At 45.8% G+C, this 12705-nt stretch overlaps 2 protein-coding genes across 11 annotated transcripts in view; one reads left to right on the top strand and one right to left on the bottom strand.

Moving 5' to 3' along the window:
• SPAG4 (sperm associated antigen 4) overlaps positions 1-5353 on the top strand; it is a 6121-nt gene extending 768 nt beyond the window's left edge. The window contains exons 2-12 of one of the 2 annotated variants that reach the window (XM_040247447.1): positions 246-329; positions 652-718; positions 903-964; positions 1208-1251; positions 1568-1593; positions 1722-1830; positions 2066-2141; positions 2287-2402; positions 2976-3143; positions 3646-3735; positions 3851-5353. In XM_040247447.1, the coding sequence (XP_040103381.1) occupies positions 246-329; positions 652-718; positions 903-964; positions 1208-1251; positions 1568-1593; positions 1722-1830; positions 2066-2141; positions 2287-2402; positions 2976-3143; positions 3646-3735; positions 3851-4000 (992 nt within the window). In that variant the 3' untranslated portion in view covers positions 4001-5353. Of the gene's footprint in view, positions 1-224; positions 330-651; positions 719-902; positions 965-1207; positions 1252-1567; positions 1594-1721; positions 1831-2065; positions 2142-2286; positions 2403-2975; positions 3144-3645; positions 3736-3850 lie in introns of both variants that reach the window. The other variant, XM_040247448.1, reaches the window with a different exon arrangement.
• The window catches only part of LOC120868659 (copine-1), a 39165-nt gene continuing 31724 nt past the window's right edge, over positions 5265-12705 (bottom strand). For 7 of the 9 annotated variants that reach the window (XM_040247426.1, XM_040247424.1, XM_040247429.1 and 4 more), the window contains 4 exons: positions 12444-12495; positions 7556-7689; positions 7171-7407; positions 5271-6967 (listed from right to left, as the gene is read on the bottom strand). In XM_040247426.1, coding sequence (XP_040103360.1) covers positions 6827-6967; positions 7171-7407; positions 7556-7689; positions 12444-12495 — 564 coding nt within the window. In that variant the 3' untranslated portion in view covers positions 5271-6826. Of the gene's footprint in view, positions 6968-7170; positions 7408-7555; positions 7690-12443; positions 12496-12705 lie in introns of all 9 variants that reach the window. The other 2 variants (XM_040247431.1, XM_040247422.1) reach the window with 1 other exon arrangement.

The following is a 12705-nucleotide window of genomic DNA, read 5'->3' as shown; positions in this document are numbered from 1 at the left end:
GGCACCACCTTTTGGGGGAGTGGGGCTGGGGGTGGGGGTGGGGGTGGGGGTGGGGGTGGGGAGGTGGCCTCAGAGTGCTGCGGGAGCCGAGGGTTGTGGATTCTGTGCGACCAAAACCTGTGAGGCTGCCCTGCTTCTGAGCTAAGGGAACCTGCAGCCAGGTCCTGGGGAAACAGTGGGCCTGCGGTGCACAAGGCCCCAATGGAGCCCTTGGGCTCCCGCAGAACCAGCTGGCTCTTCCGCAGTCTCTGAGGAGCAGCTCGACCTTCTCCCCATTCTGGATCTGAGGCAGGAGATGCCTTCTCCGCAAGTGTCCAAGAGCTTCCTGAGTACGGTCCAAGCCAGCCCAGATCCCCTCTGACCCCTCTGGCTCCCCTCTCCGAACTCCATTTCTCACCTCTGAGGCCGTTTTCAGTTCTGAGCCCCTGGCCCAGGTCTGATTGTCTAGCCCCTTCCCTGAGCCCGACCCACCTTCTCTGAGAATGAGAATCCATTCTCCTTGTCCCCGTCTAAGTCTCCTAGCCCATCCCTCTCTTCCTGAGTCCCCTTCCTAGGTTTTTCTGAACCTCCAACACCACTCTGTGAGCCCCTCCCCCATCTCTTTCCCTCCCTAAGCCTAGTCCCTTCTCTGAGCCCCTTTCTTCTTCTCAGGCCTACTCTTCCAGGTGCTGAGCGTGTTGTTATCCCTGGTTGGAGACGTGCTGGTCAGTGTGTACAGGTCAGAGGGAGGGAAGGGGGAGCCCCAGGGGCTGCTCTTTGGAGGGGGTGGGGAGCTGGGCCAGACCCGGCTGAGGCTTGAGCCGATTCATACCTGTGTTCGGAGGAGCTGGGTCTAGGACCCTGGGGTGGGGGCTGGGGATTCTCTGGGGTCTCCCGGCCTCAGCCTCCCTTCGGTTCCTCAGGGAGGTCTGTTCCATCCGCTTCCTGCTCACGGCTGTATCACTGCTGAGCCTCTTTCTGGCAGGTGAGAGGGTGATCAGTTCCCGGGGCCCCAGCCCTGGAAGCTTTGAAGCCAAACCTGGTACACTTTCTCTGATGTCCTCCAGCCCACTCAGTCCCTTCAGAGGCTCACAGTTCCTCACAGTCCCCTTCAGAGCCTTCCCTCCTCAGACTGAGCTCCTTCAAGCCTCTTTGCCCCCACTGTCCCTTTTTCGCCTGAGAAACCTCCTCCCTTCCCTTCCCCTGAGACCACTCCTTCTTTCTCCAGCACTCTGGTGGGGACTCCTGTACCTCGCCCCTCCTTTGGAACATGTGAGTCGGGGAGACTGTCCTGGGGTTGGGTGGTTGGCAGGCTATAAACCTGGAGGTTGTGGGGAGTCCCCTGGGCCACTGCGGAAGGGGACAGTGCCGGAGGCTATCACCCTAAGGAAAGGCTGGCTATAAACTGGAGATTTCTGGGGGATTGTGCCCAGAGGTGCTTGAGGGTCTGTCTTGGAGAGATGCTTGGACGGTCAGGAAAAAGGGATAGGCAGTCCTCAGAGAGAAGGCCCTTTGTATCTGGCCACTCCCACACTGAGGTGGGAGCTAAGCAGCGCTGTTTTTTGTCCCTCCTTCCCCCCTCCAACAGGAACCTAAGGAGATGCTGACTCTAAGGTGAAAGAGGGCACTGGGGTGGGGAATTGGGGGCCTCAAAGGTGCTTCTGTTGGGGGTGGGGAGATCCTACGAGAAGTGGCCAGGGGGACAGGGAGCCAACTGCAGCGTGCCAACCTTCTGCCTGCAGCGAATACCACGAGCGCGTGCGCTCCCAGGGGCAGCAGCTGCAGCAGCTCCAGGCTGAACTGGTTAAACTCCACAAGGAGATGTCCAGCGTTCGCGCCGCCAACAGCGAGGTGAGTCCCGCAGACGCAGCCTGCTCTCAGAACCCGGTCCAGGAGCTCGGCCGCTGGGAGCCTGGCCCCGTGGCTCCGTCCGCTGTGCAGTCCCCGCCCATCTTGGAGCCATGCTCTCTCCGCCCTGAGTCTTAAGGCCCTCCTGAGCCCGGACCAGAACCCCCGAGAACTCCGCCCCAGTATAAAACCTGCCCGCAAGCCCCGCCCCTCCAGGCTCCGCCCTCTCTCTTTTCAGAGGGTGGCCCAACTAGTATTCCAGAGGCTGAGTGAGGACTTTGTGCGGAAACCCGACTATGCTCTGAGTTCTGTCGGTAAGACCCAGGGAGAGACTGAGACTCAGAGACGCAGACAGAACTATGCACAAGATCGGCCCAGACAGACCGACCTCAGACAGACACTGCCTTCGCTGTGGGTCTGGCCTGGGAGCCCCTGACTAGTTGCTTCTTCCTGCTCTAGGAGCCTCCATCGACCTAGAGAAGACATCCCAGGACTATGAGGATGCAAACACTGCCTACTTCTGGAATCGCTTCAGCTTCTGGAACTACGCGCGACCGCCCACGGTTATCCTGGAGGTGGGCCTGGAACGTAGAGCCCAAAAGGGAACCAGGGGCGGATTCTGGAGAAAGGATCCCACAGCTTCCTGGGGTTGGACCTGACTTAGCTGAGGGCGTGGCGCCAGAGAGACCCTGCTGGGCATAATTTGGCCGCCTGGAGGCGGGGCTGGCTTGCCTGGGGTGAGGCTCTGGGTGAGGTGGAGGACAACATAATACTGGAGAGACCTGGCAGTGCTTCCTGGTGGCTCAGACGGTGAAGAATCTGCCTGCAACGCTGGGTTCGATCCCTGGGTCAGGAAGATCCTGTGGAGAAGGGAATGGCTACCCATTCCAGTTTTCTTGCCCCGGGAGAGTTCCATGGACAGAGGAGCCTGGCGGGTTACTCCATGGGGTCACAAAGAGTTGGAAACGACTGAGCAACTAACACTTTCTGGCACTGCTAGGGACTGGAGTCCTGGGTGGAGCTCTGGGTGGGCCCTTGATAGGGTCAAGCTGATGGAGGGGCCTACCAGAACCAATGCCCAGGAGGCTGGGGAAGGGCCACAGTTGCTCCGTCCTGTGGTTCTGAAGATCTATCCACCCCCACTGCAGCCAGATGTGTTCCCTGGAAATTGCTGGGCTTTTGAGGGCGACCAGGGCCAGGTGGTGATCCGGTTGCCGGGTCGTGTGCAGCTGAGCGACATCACTCTGCAGCATCCACCGCCCACTGTGGCACACACCCGCGGAGCTAACAGCGCCCCCCGTGACTTTGCAGTCTATGTAAGTGGGGCTGAGGCCAAGGAGGTGGGGGATTTTCCTACAGAGCACAAGGCAGTCATGAAAACTGGGGCTACTGAGTCTTTGCTTGCTCATCCATAAAATGGAGATACTACCACTTGCCTCTCAGGGTTGCCATAGGTCTTAAATAACCATACCATATTCAAATATTGGTTATAGTTTATTGAGTCCTTAATCTGTTTTGAGTACTTTACATGGATTATATATCCTTGCATCCATACAACCTATGAAGTGCTATTACCTCCCCCCTTCACAGATGAGAAAAAGTAATTCTCAGATAGGGGAGGTAACTTGCCCAAGGTCACACAGCTAACAAGTGGTCAGACTTAAATTTGCAACCTGATTTCTTTGAGCCCAGATTCCACACACTATCATCCTACCACCGAAAAATAAATGAGACTGTGCATACAACTACTGAACACAAAGTAGGTTCTCAACACCTCTACCTGTGTCTTTGTTCCTCCACTCACTCTTCACTTACCAGGGCCTCCAAGTTGATGATGAGACTGAGGTCTTCTTGGGGAAATTTACCTTCGACGTGAAGAAATCTGAGATTCAGACTTTCCACCTACAGGTATGTTGGTCTCTGGGAGGTGAGGGGTCTAAGAGAATGGGACAGTGAGGGAAGACTGGGGAGGAAGGCAGCCCTTGGGAGAGCAGACATTGGCATCATCCATTTTTCTCTCCAGAATGACCCCCCAGCTGCCTTTCCCAAGGTGAAGATCCAGATTCTAAGCAACTGGGGCCACCCCCGTTTCACGTGCTTGTATCGAGTCCGAGCCCATGGTGTTCGAACCTCAGAGGGGGCAGGGGACAGTGCCACAGGGGACGCCCATTAAACATGCTGATTGTTGGAGTGGAGGTCTGTGCTTAAAGAAGCTGGATCAGTGCTGGGAGGTCTGTTGTGGGCAGGGAGGCCTGGCACTCTAACTTGCCTTTGGTACGTAAATGTGGTGGGGGGCGTCTATCAAACTGCCTTCTTGGAGAAGCCCAGATCAGTATAGAAGCAGCAGTAGTTCATGTGTGTGGAGTGTTTACCATGCACCTAAGATAGTACTCTGGATGTTATATGCCTTCTCTAACTAATCTTCACAATCACAGAGGGAGAAACTGTTCAGATCAGGAAAGTTGCAAGGTCACACAGCTAGTGAAGAGCTGAGCCACAGTGGGACCCTGAGCCTACCTTTCTCTAAAGGTTGCCTCTTGCAGAGCTACCAGTAGGCATGAAGCCGCGCTGTGCCCCTCACTTCTCACCCCAACTCTTGCTAGGTGCAGGTGCAGGCAGAACTTCCCATTTTTTTTTCAGGTAAAATCTTAGGGAGACTTTAGAACCTGTAGGGGGCATTTGAGTCAGAAATGATGCAGGCCTGATTATCCCTACTCAGGTTGTGAGTGTTCCACTATGCTAGGAACAGTACAGGTGGTAGAGTGTTGACCAGTCCCTGCCCTCCAGGAGCCTGACAAGGAAGAGAAGACGCTCCAGAAAACGGGACAATTCATTTATTGATCCAAGAACTCTTCATTCCAAGGGTCAAAAGTAGAAATGGAGGGAGAGAGATGGAGGAGACAGACATCGAAGGATTAATGAGTTCTACCTGGGCAGAGGACTCGAAAAGGGGAAAAAGTGTCAAAGAAACACATGCAACATCTTGACTGTTAAGATCCTTTTCACTGTGTTCATGTTTTGGAAGAATCTACAGACTATGAACAGTGTTATACCTCTAGGAAGTGGAATGCAAGTGTATGTGTGAGGATGGAACATGTATCCATCTGTTTAAATTTTGGGGTTATTACTTTTATAATTTGAAGACAGAGGGAAAAGAATCTATGAGTACTCTTAAAAGTCTGAAGTTTTCTAACTAATGACCTAATACAGCTTTTCTGGAGGGGGCATTTTCACAATAGGTGCTGAAAAATCTTAACTTTTTTATACTTTTTAATCACAGCAATTCCATTTCTAAGAATGGATCCAAAGGATACACAGATATAATCTAAGTTACTACTTTAAGGATGTCGATAACACTGTTGTTTATAAAGGAAAAAATGGAAACAGTATCTAAGAAGATAAAGTACACTATAAAAATAATATATAGCCAATAGAAATGGTAATATAAGAGACTGTTTAATGTCATGAAAAGTAATATATATGGATAATTTTTTAAAAAACAAGCTAGGTTACATACACACACACACACATATACAAAAGCAAGCTAGGCTGACACATAAAATTTTTAAATTTCCATATCAAAAGAGTTACATAGACCAAAAGACACTATAACTGAAAAGATAATAGCCTGGGAGGAAATATTTTTAACATGTATAAGAGATAAAGGGTTGCTGAATAACTATAACAATAAAAGCTGTAAAGGACAACAACGTATAAAAAAGCTATTCATAAGAGATACAATTGAAAAATAAACATATAAAGTGATACCCAGCCTTTGTAATTCAATAAATTCAACTAAAACTGAGGGATTTTTTTGCCTGTCATATTAATGAAATGGGTAAAAAACTGTTATGAAATGCAATTTACAGTATTAAAATATTAAGTATTCATATCTTTTGATTGAAGATTTTCACTTGTAGGAATAAAATTTTCAGAAATATTACTATATAAATGCACAGATAAATGTATTAGGATATTCCTTACAGGATTGTTGTAATGGAAGAAAACCAGAAAGGACCCAAATCTTGATAAATTAGGGATTGGCTAAGTAAGCTATAATACACTCATACACAGAGTAATCTATAGGCATTAAAAAGAATGAAGTCAGTAATAAGTTCTAATGGGTAAAATACCCAAAATACAATAAAACAAAGTGCAAACAGTGTAGTAATCTAGAGAAAAAAAGTTTGTCAGACATAGGAAATACACCCTGCCCATTATCTATCTCATATAATATATTTGAAATAATTTTGTACTAACTGGCATACATTTAAAAAACACTTAAAGCATACTAAAACAGTACATACAGTATGGTCCCAATTCTGTAAAATAAAACATGCATCACTGTAAATATGTATAAAGTATTAAAAAATATGCACCAAATATTTTAACGGGACATGGGAGTTTGGGTGGTATTTTTCCCTATAATGAATATACATATTAATTTTCTAGTAAGAAAAAGAATAGCTATTAAAAAAAGTGAGGCTTGTAGCCTATTTTTAGAACTAGAGCCAACACTGCTCCACCTTCCAGGGAGTCAGGCACGGCCCTTGATCCCCTCCCCTAACCTTGTAATTTATCTGTGCTCCCAGCTCAGCTCTGCTCTGAGGCAGGGTGGACTAGGTGTTTGGTTTATACTCAGTCTTTGCATTTTCCAAAACAGAGTCAGTGTCTCTAGATATCTGGCCGGGAATACCCAATTTCTTGGAAGGAGAGGATTCCTTCACTCCAACAACCCCTAAAGTCAACAAGTAAGTTCAGAGAGGAGAACTAACCATGGCTAATGGCAGATTCCCACCTAAAACACAGAGTGGTAGCACAGGAGTGGTCTTCATCTTTATTGAATGAGGGACTCCAGGGGCAAGCAGGTGAGATCAAGGGCAGCAACAGCAGGACTAAGTATAAAACATGAAGTGCAAGCACTAGGGAATGCATGTTCAGGGCTGGGGACCTTAACATGGCACTGAGAAATGGCCACGGTCGACCCCTTCAAGGGAATCTAAGCCTGGGGGGCCTGTGCAGGGCCCTTGGCTGCAGGTGGAGGTGGCTTGAATGGGGCCCAACCTTGGGCCCTGAAGTAGGAGACCAGTTGCGTGGGTACTTCTGCAAGTACAGTCTGCGCCAGTGCCTCTCGAGGAGCCTGCCAGGAGAAGAGGGGCAAGTTCAGTGATGGGCCATTTGTACAAGGTCTACATTTCACACCCAACCAACCCAACCAACAGAATCCAACACCTAACCCTGCCCCAGGCTCAGGGGAAGAGATAAGTATCCCCACACACATCTGGGAGAGGTGGAAGGCTGAACTCCCAGCTCTGTTCTGTCCCCAAGCTTGCCCCTACTCACATTCTGGAAACGCCGGTAGGGCACAAACTGCACTATGTCACGAGCGGCTGCCTCCCCAGAGCGTGTGTGCAGGGGTCCACCATCAGCGTCCAGCTGCTCCATGGCCTCGAAGTCAGCACAACCCACACCCACTATGATCACCGACATGGGCAGGTAGGAAGCACGAACCACAGCCTCACGTGTGGCCTCCACATCTGTCACAGCACCATCGGTCAGCAGCAACAGCACGAAGTATTGCTAAAGACAAGTCCGTTCATATACTGAGGTAGACCCTCTAAACATCCCAGCCACACATTCCCACACTGACAAGAAGTCTCTTGTTATATAGTCCTCAAGGGAAACCCCCCCACCCCCTTCCTCGCCCACTACCTCCTATAACCCTCACCGAAGCATTCCTCTGATTTGCAGCCTGGGCTGCAAACCTAGCCACATGGTTGATGATGGGTGCAAAGTTCGTGGGCCCATAGAGCCGAACTTGGGGCAGGGCCTGGCGGTAGGCGTCCACAATGCCCTGGATGCCTAGAGAAGAGAGGCAAAAAATACCATGAAATACTGGGCCTCCCGGGGTTCTGCCAGCCCTGACGACACTTTACCCTGGCCATGGAGATTTGGGAACTTGGGTGCATTTCATTCACTCGCCAATGTAACCCAAGGTTCTTAACCTTACCCTACAGATGAGAAAATTAGGGCCAAAGAGAGGAAGGGCACCTACCCTGAACCACAGCTTGAATTAAAATCCAGATTGGGGGAATCCCCTGAACAAATCCAGGAGAGTTGAGCATCAAATTATAAAGCACTTAAAAAATAATGAATTATAACCCATTTTATAAAATAAGAATCCACAGAGATATAATAGACAAGGAAAAGCTCTTAATGTAGAAGAAATTATAGAATCATCTGACAGAGATAATTGATTAAGGCAAGGATTATCAATGGATGCCAAAAACAATCAGATAATTGATTAAGGCAAGGATTATCAATGGATGCCAAAAGGTAAAAAATTGATGAGTGATTGGATATTTATATAGTCTCAAAGTATCCTTCCAAAGGATGATGATTATTAGTTTAAAAAAAAAAAAAAAGACTCACTCACCCACAGTCAATTAACAAAGGAGGCAAAAACATACAACAGAGAAAAGACAGTCTCTTCACCACGTGGTGCTGGGAAAGCTGGACTGCCGCAAGTAAATGAATGAAGTTAGAACACTCCCTCATACCATACACCAAAATAAACTCTAAATGGCCTAAAGCCTTAAATATAAAACACAACACCATAAAACTAAAAAGGAATATAGGTAAAACATTTCTCAAGGAAATAGGAATAAAAGCAAAAATAAACATATGGGACCTAATCAAACTTACAAGCTTCAGTACAGCAAAGGAAACTATAAACAAGAAGACAAACTACAGACTGTGAAAAAATGTTTGGAAATGATGTGATCAACAAGGGCTTAAATTCCAAAATATACAAATAGCTCACACAACTCAGTATCAAAAAAACCCAAATAATCCAATCAAAAAGTGGGCAAAAGACCTAAATAGACAAATTTTTAAAGATACAGATGGCCAGTAGTCACATGAAAAGATGCTCAACACTGGTAATTATTAGAGAAATGCAGGGAATTCCCTGACGGTCCAGTGGTTAGGACTCTGTGCTTCCACTGCAGGGGACACATGTTTGATCCCTGGTAATGAACTAAGCTATTTCAAATCCTGAAAGATGATGCTGTGAAAGTGCTGCACTCAATACGCCAGCAAATTTGGAAAACTCAGCAGTGGCCACAGGACTGGAAAAGGTCAATTTTCATTCCCATCCCAAAGAAAGGCAATGCCAAAGAATGCTCAAACTACCGCACAATTGCACTCATCTCACACGCTAGTAAAGTAATGCTCCAAATTCTGCAAGCCAGGCTTCAGCAATATGTGAACCATGAACTTCCAGATGTTCAAGCTGGTTTTAGAAAAGGCAGAGGAACCAGAGATCAAATTGCCAACATCCGCTAGATCATCAAAAAAGCAAGAGAGTTCCAGAAAAACATCTATTTCTGCTTTATTGACTATGCCAAAGCCTTTGACTGTGTGGATCACAATAAACTGTGAAAAATTCTGAAAGAGATGGGAATACCAGACCACCTAACCTGCCTCTTGAGAAATCTGTATGCAGGTCAGGAAGCAACAGTTAGAACTGGACATGGAAGAACAGACTGGTTCCAAATAGGAAAAGGAGTACGTCAAGGCTGTATATTGTCACCTTGCTTATTTAACTTATATGTAGAGTACATCATGAGAAACACTGGACTGGAAGAAGCACAAGCTGGAATCAAGATTGCCGGGAAAAATATCAATAACCTCAGATATGCAGATGACACCACCCTTATGGCAGAAAGTGAAGAGGAACTAAAAAGCCTTTTGATGAAAGTGAAAGCAGAGAGTGAAAAAGTTGGCTTAAAGCTCAACATTCAGAAAACAAAGATCATGGCATCCGGTCCCATCACTTCATGGGAAATAGATGGGGAAACAGTGGAAACAGTGTCAGACTTTATTTTGGGGGGCTCCAAAATCACTGCAGATGGTGGTTGCAGCCATGAAATTAAAAGATGCTTACTCCTTGGAAGAAAAGTTATGACCAACCTAGATAGCATATTCAAAAGCAGAGACATTACTTTGCCGACTAAGGTCCGTCTAGTCAAGGCTATGGTTTTTCCGGTGGTCATGTATGGATGTGAGAGTTGGACTGTGAAGAAGGCTGAGCACCGAAGAACTGATGCTTTTGAACTGTGGTGTTGGAGAAGACTGTTGAGAGTCCCTTGGACTGCAAGGAGATCCAACCAGTCCATTCTGAAGGAGATCAGCCTTGGGATTTCTTTGGAAGGAATGATGCTAAAGCTGAAACTCCAGTACTTTGGCCACCTCATGCGAAGAGCTGACTCATTGGAAAAGACTCTGATGCTGGGAGGGATTGGGGGCAGGAGGAGAAGGGGACAACAGAGGATTAGATGGCTGGATGGCATCACTGACTCGATGGACTTGAGTCTGAGTGAACTCTGGGAGTTGGTGATGGACAGGGAGGCTTGGCGTGCTTCGATTCATGGGGTCGCAAAGAGTTGGACACGACTGAGCGACTGAACTGAACTGAAGGAACTAAGATCCTCCATGCTGTGTGGCATGGCTCCCCACAAGTGAAGAACTGCAAATCAAAATTACAGTAAGGTATCACCTCACACCAGTCAGAAGGGCCATCATTAAAAAAATTTACAAGTAACAAATGCTGGAAAAATGTGGAAGAAAGGGAATTCTACACTGTTAGTGGGAATATAAAATTGGTGCAGCTACTATGGAAACAGTATGGAGGCTCCTTAAAAACCTAAAAATATAGTTGCCAAATGATCCAGCAAGCCCACTCCTGGGCATATATTTGGAGAAAACACTAATTCAAAAAGATACATACACCCCAATGTTCATAGCAGCATTTTTTACAGTTGCCAAGACATGGAAGCATCCTAGACGTCCATCAACAGATGAATTAAGAAAGAGGTGGTACATGAATAAAGTTATCTATGAAATAGAAGCAGAACCACAAACATAAGAGAATACACTAGTGGTTGCCAAGTGGGAAGGTGTTGGGGGAGCGATGCGAGTGGGAGGTTGGGGTTAGCAGATTTAAGCTTTTATATACAGAATGGATAAACAAGTTCTACTATATAGCACTGATTACTATATTAAATGTCCTATGATAAACCATAATGGAAAAGAGTATTAAAAAAGAATATATATATATGTATAACTGAATCACTTTGGTATACAGCAGAAATTAACACATTACAAATCAACTATACTTCAATTAAAAAATACTAAAATAAAAAAAAGATTCAAATAATTTTGAGAAAGATGTGTCTTAAACTGTTTCTTTAAAAAAAAACAAATGAAGGGAATTCCCTGGTGGTCCAGTGGTTAGGAATCCACACTTCCACTGCAGGGTGCCTGGGTATGATCCCTAGAAACTAAGTTCCCGCATGCTGCATGGCACCACCAAAAAAGAAAATATTTTTTAAATTAAAAATGAATAAAAATTAATTAAATATGTGTGTGTGTATAAAGGAATGAAATATTGCCATTGCAGCAACATGGATGGACCTAGAGATTAGCACACTAAGTAAGCCGGAAAGACAAAGGCCATATGATATGTGGTATTTAGAATCTAAAATATGATACAAATGAGCCTGTATACAAAACAGAAACAGACACCGAAAACAAATTTATGGTTAACAAAGAGGAAAGAGCATAGTGGAGCAGTAAATTAGGAGTTTGAGATGAGCAGATACAAATTACTATATATAAAATAAACAAGGTCCTCCTTTATAACATAGGGAACTATATTCAATATCCTGTAATAAATGATACTAGAAAAGAATATTATATATATATAAACTGAATCATTCTGCTGTACATTAGGAACTAACACAACATCATACATCAACTATCCTTCAATTAAAAATGTTTAAAATTACATATAAAGAAAAAAACAGTACTTGTATAGAAGAGAAACCTGGTAGATTCCACCTCAACCGAATGATCAAAGTTAATAAGACTGGTAAGAGGATAAATCAGCATATGCCTCCGGAACATGCAGCATGTTCTGTGGTATTCCTACCAAAAATGCGTAACTTGACTCTAACTATGAGGAAAGAGGTAAACCCAAACTGAAGGACATTCTACATATTAACTGACCTGTAATCTTAATAAAAGCACAGATCAGATTAGATCAAGTCAAGTTTTCAACTTCAGCGTGTTTATGTGCGGGTGGCTAGGAAAACATGGGGTTTGGTCCTCTCTAGACAAAAGAACCTGGAGCAAAAAGTACCCTGAATAGAGCTGCAAGGAGGCACCAATGCTTCTACTGATGCCCAAGTAAGTACCTGTGAGCCTCTAGGCAAAGATAATAATGATAATATAACAGCTACCATAGTTTAGAGAGCAATTAGAATGTGCCAGGATTACTGCTTCAAGCTTTATATGCATCTTCTTAAAATATTCAATATCCTATAATATTTCTTATTATGAAGCCAAAGCACACAGAAGCTAAGCAACTGGCCCCAAGTCACATGAATATCAAGTGGCAGGATGAAAATCTGACTCCAGAGGCCTGGTTGTACAATCCACTCCTCTAGACAATGGAGTCAGGTGTCGATCTCCCCAGCTTCATTCTCCCTTGCCCACACAAACCTGGCAGAGATTGGACACATACACCTTATGCTGGAGGATGGGGGACTTACCTACACAAAAGGGGTTACTGGGGTTGAAGTTCAAAGCAAATTCATGGGAAACCTGAGGGCAAGAATAAAAACGAGGTAATGAGGTTCTTTCCCCATGACCACTTGTACAAAGTGTTATTTAGGAGGTATTCAGTCCTGAGCATCTGTTGTATACATGCCTGTACGGATGAATCCCTGCAATTCCACATAAAGCTGGGTGCCAAGTAGCAAGTTTACCACATCCCCCCTGATCAGGACCATGAAACTAAAAACAGGAGCAGTG

The sequence above is a fragment of the Oryx dammah genome, unplaced genomic scaffold, assembly GCF_014754425.2.
Source record: "Oryx dammah isolate SB20612 unplaced genomic scaffold, SCBI_Odam_1.1 HiC_scaffold_10, whole genome shotgun sequence".
Lineage (NCBI taxonomy): Eukaryota > Metazoa > Chordata > Mammalia > Artiodactyla > Bovidae > Oryx > Oryx dammah.
Note: the sequence above shows the minus strand (reverse complement) of the source record. Positions and strands in the feature narration are given on the sequence as shown.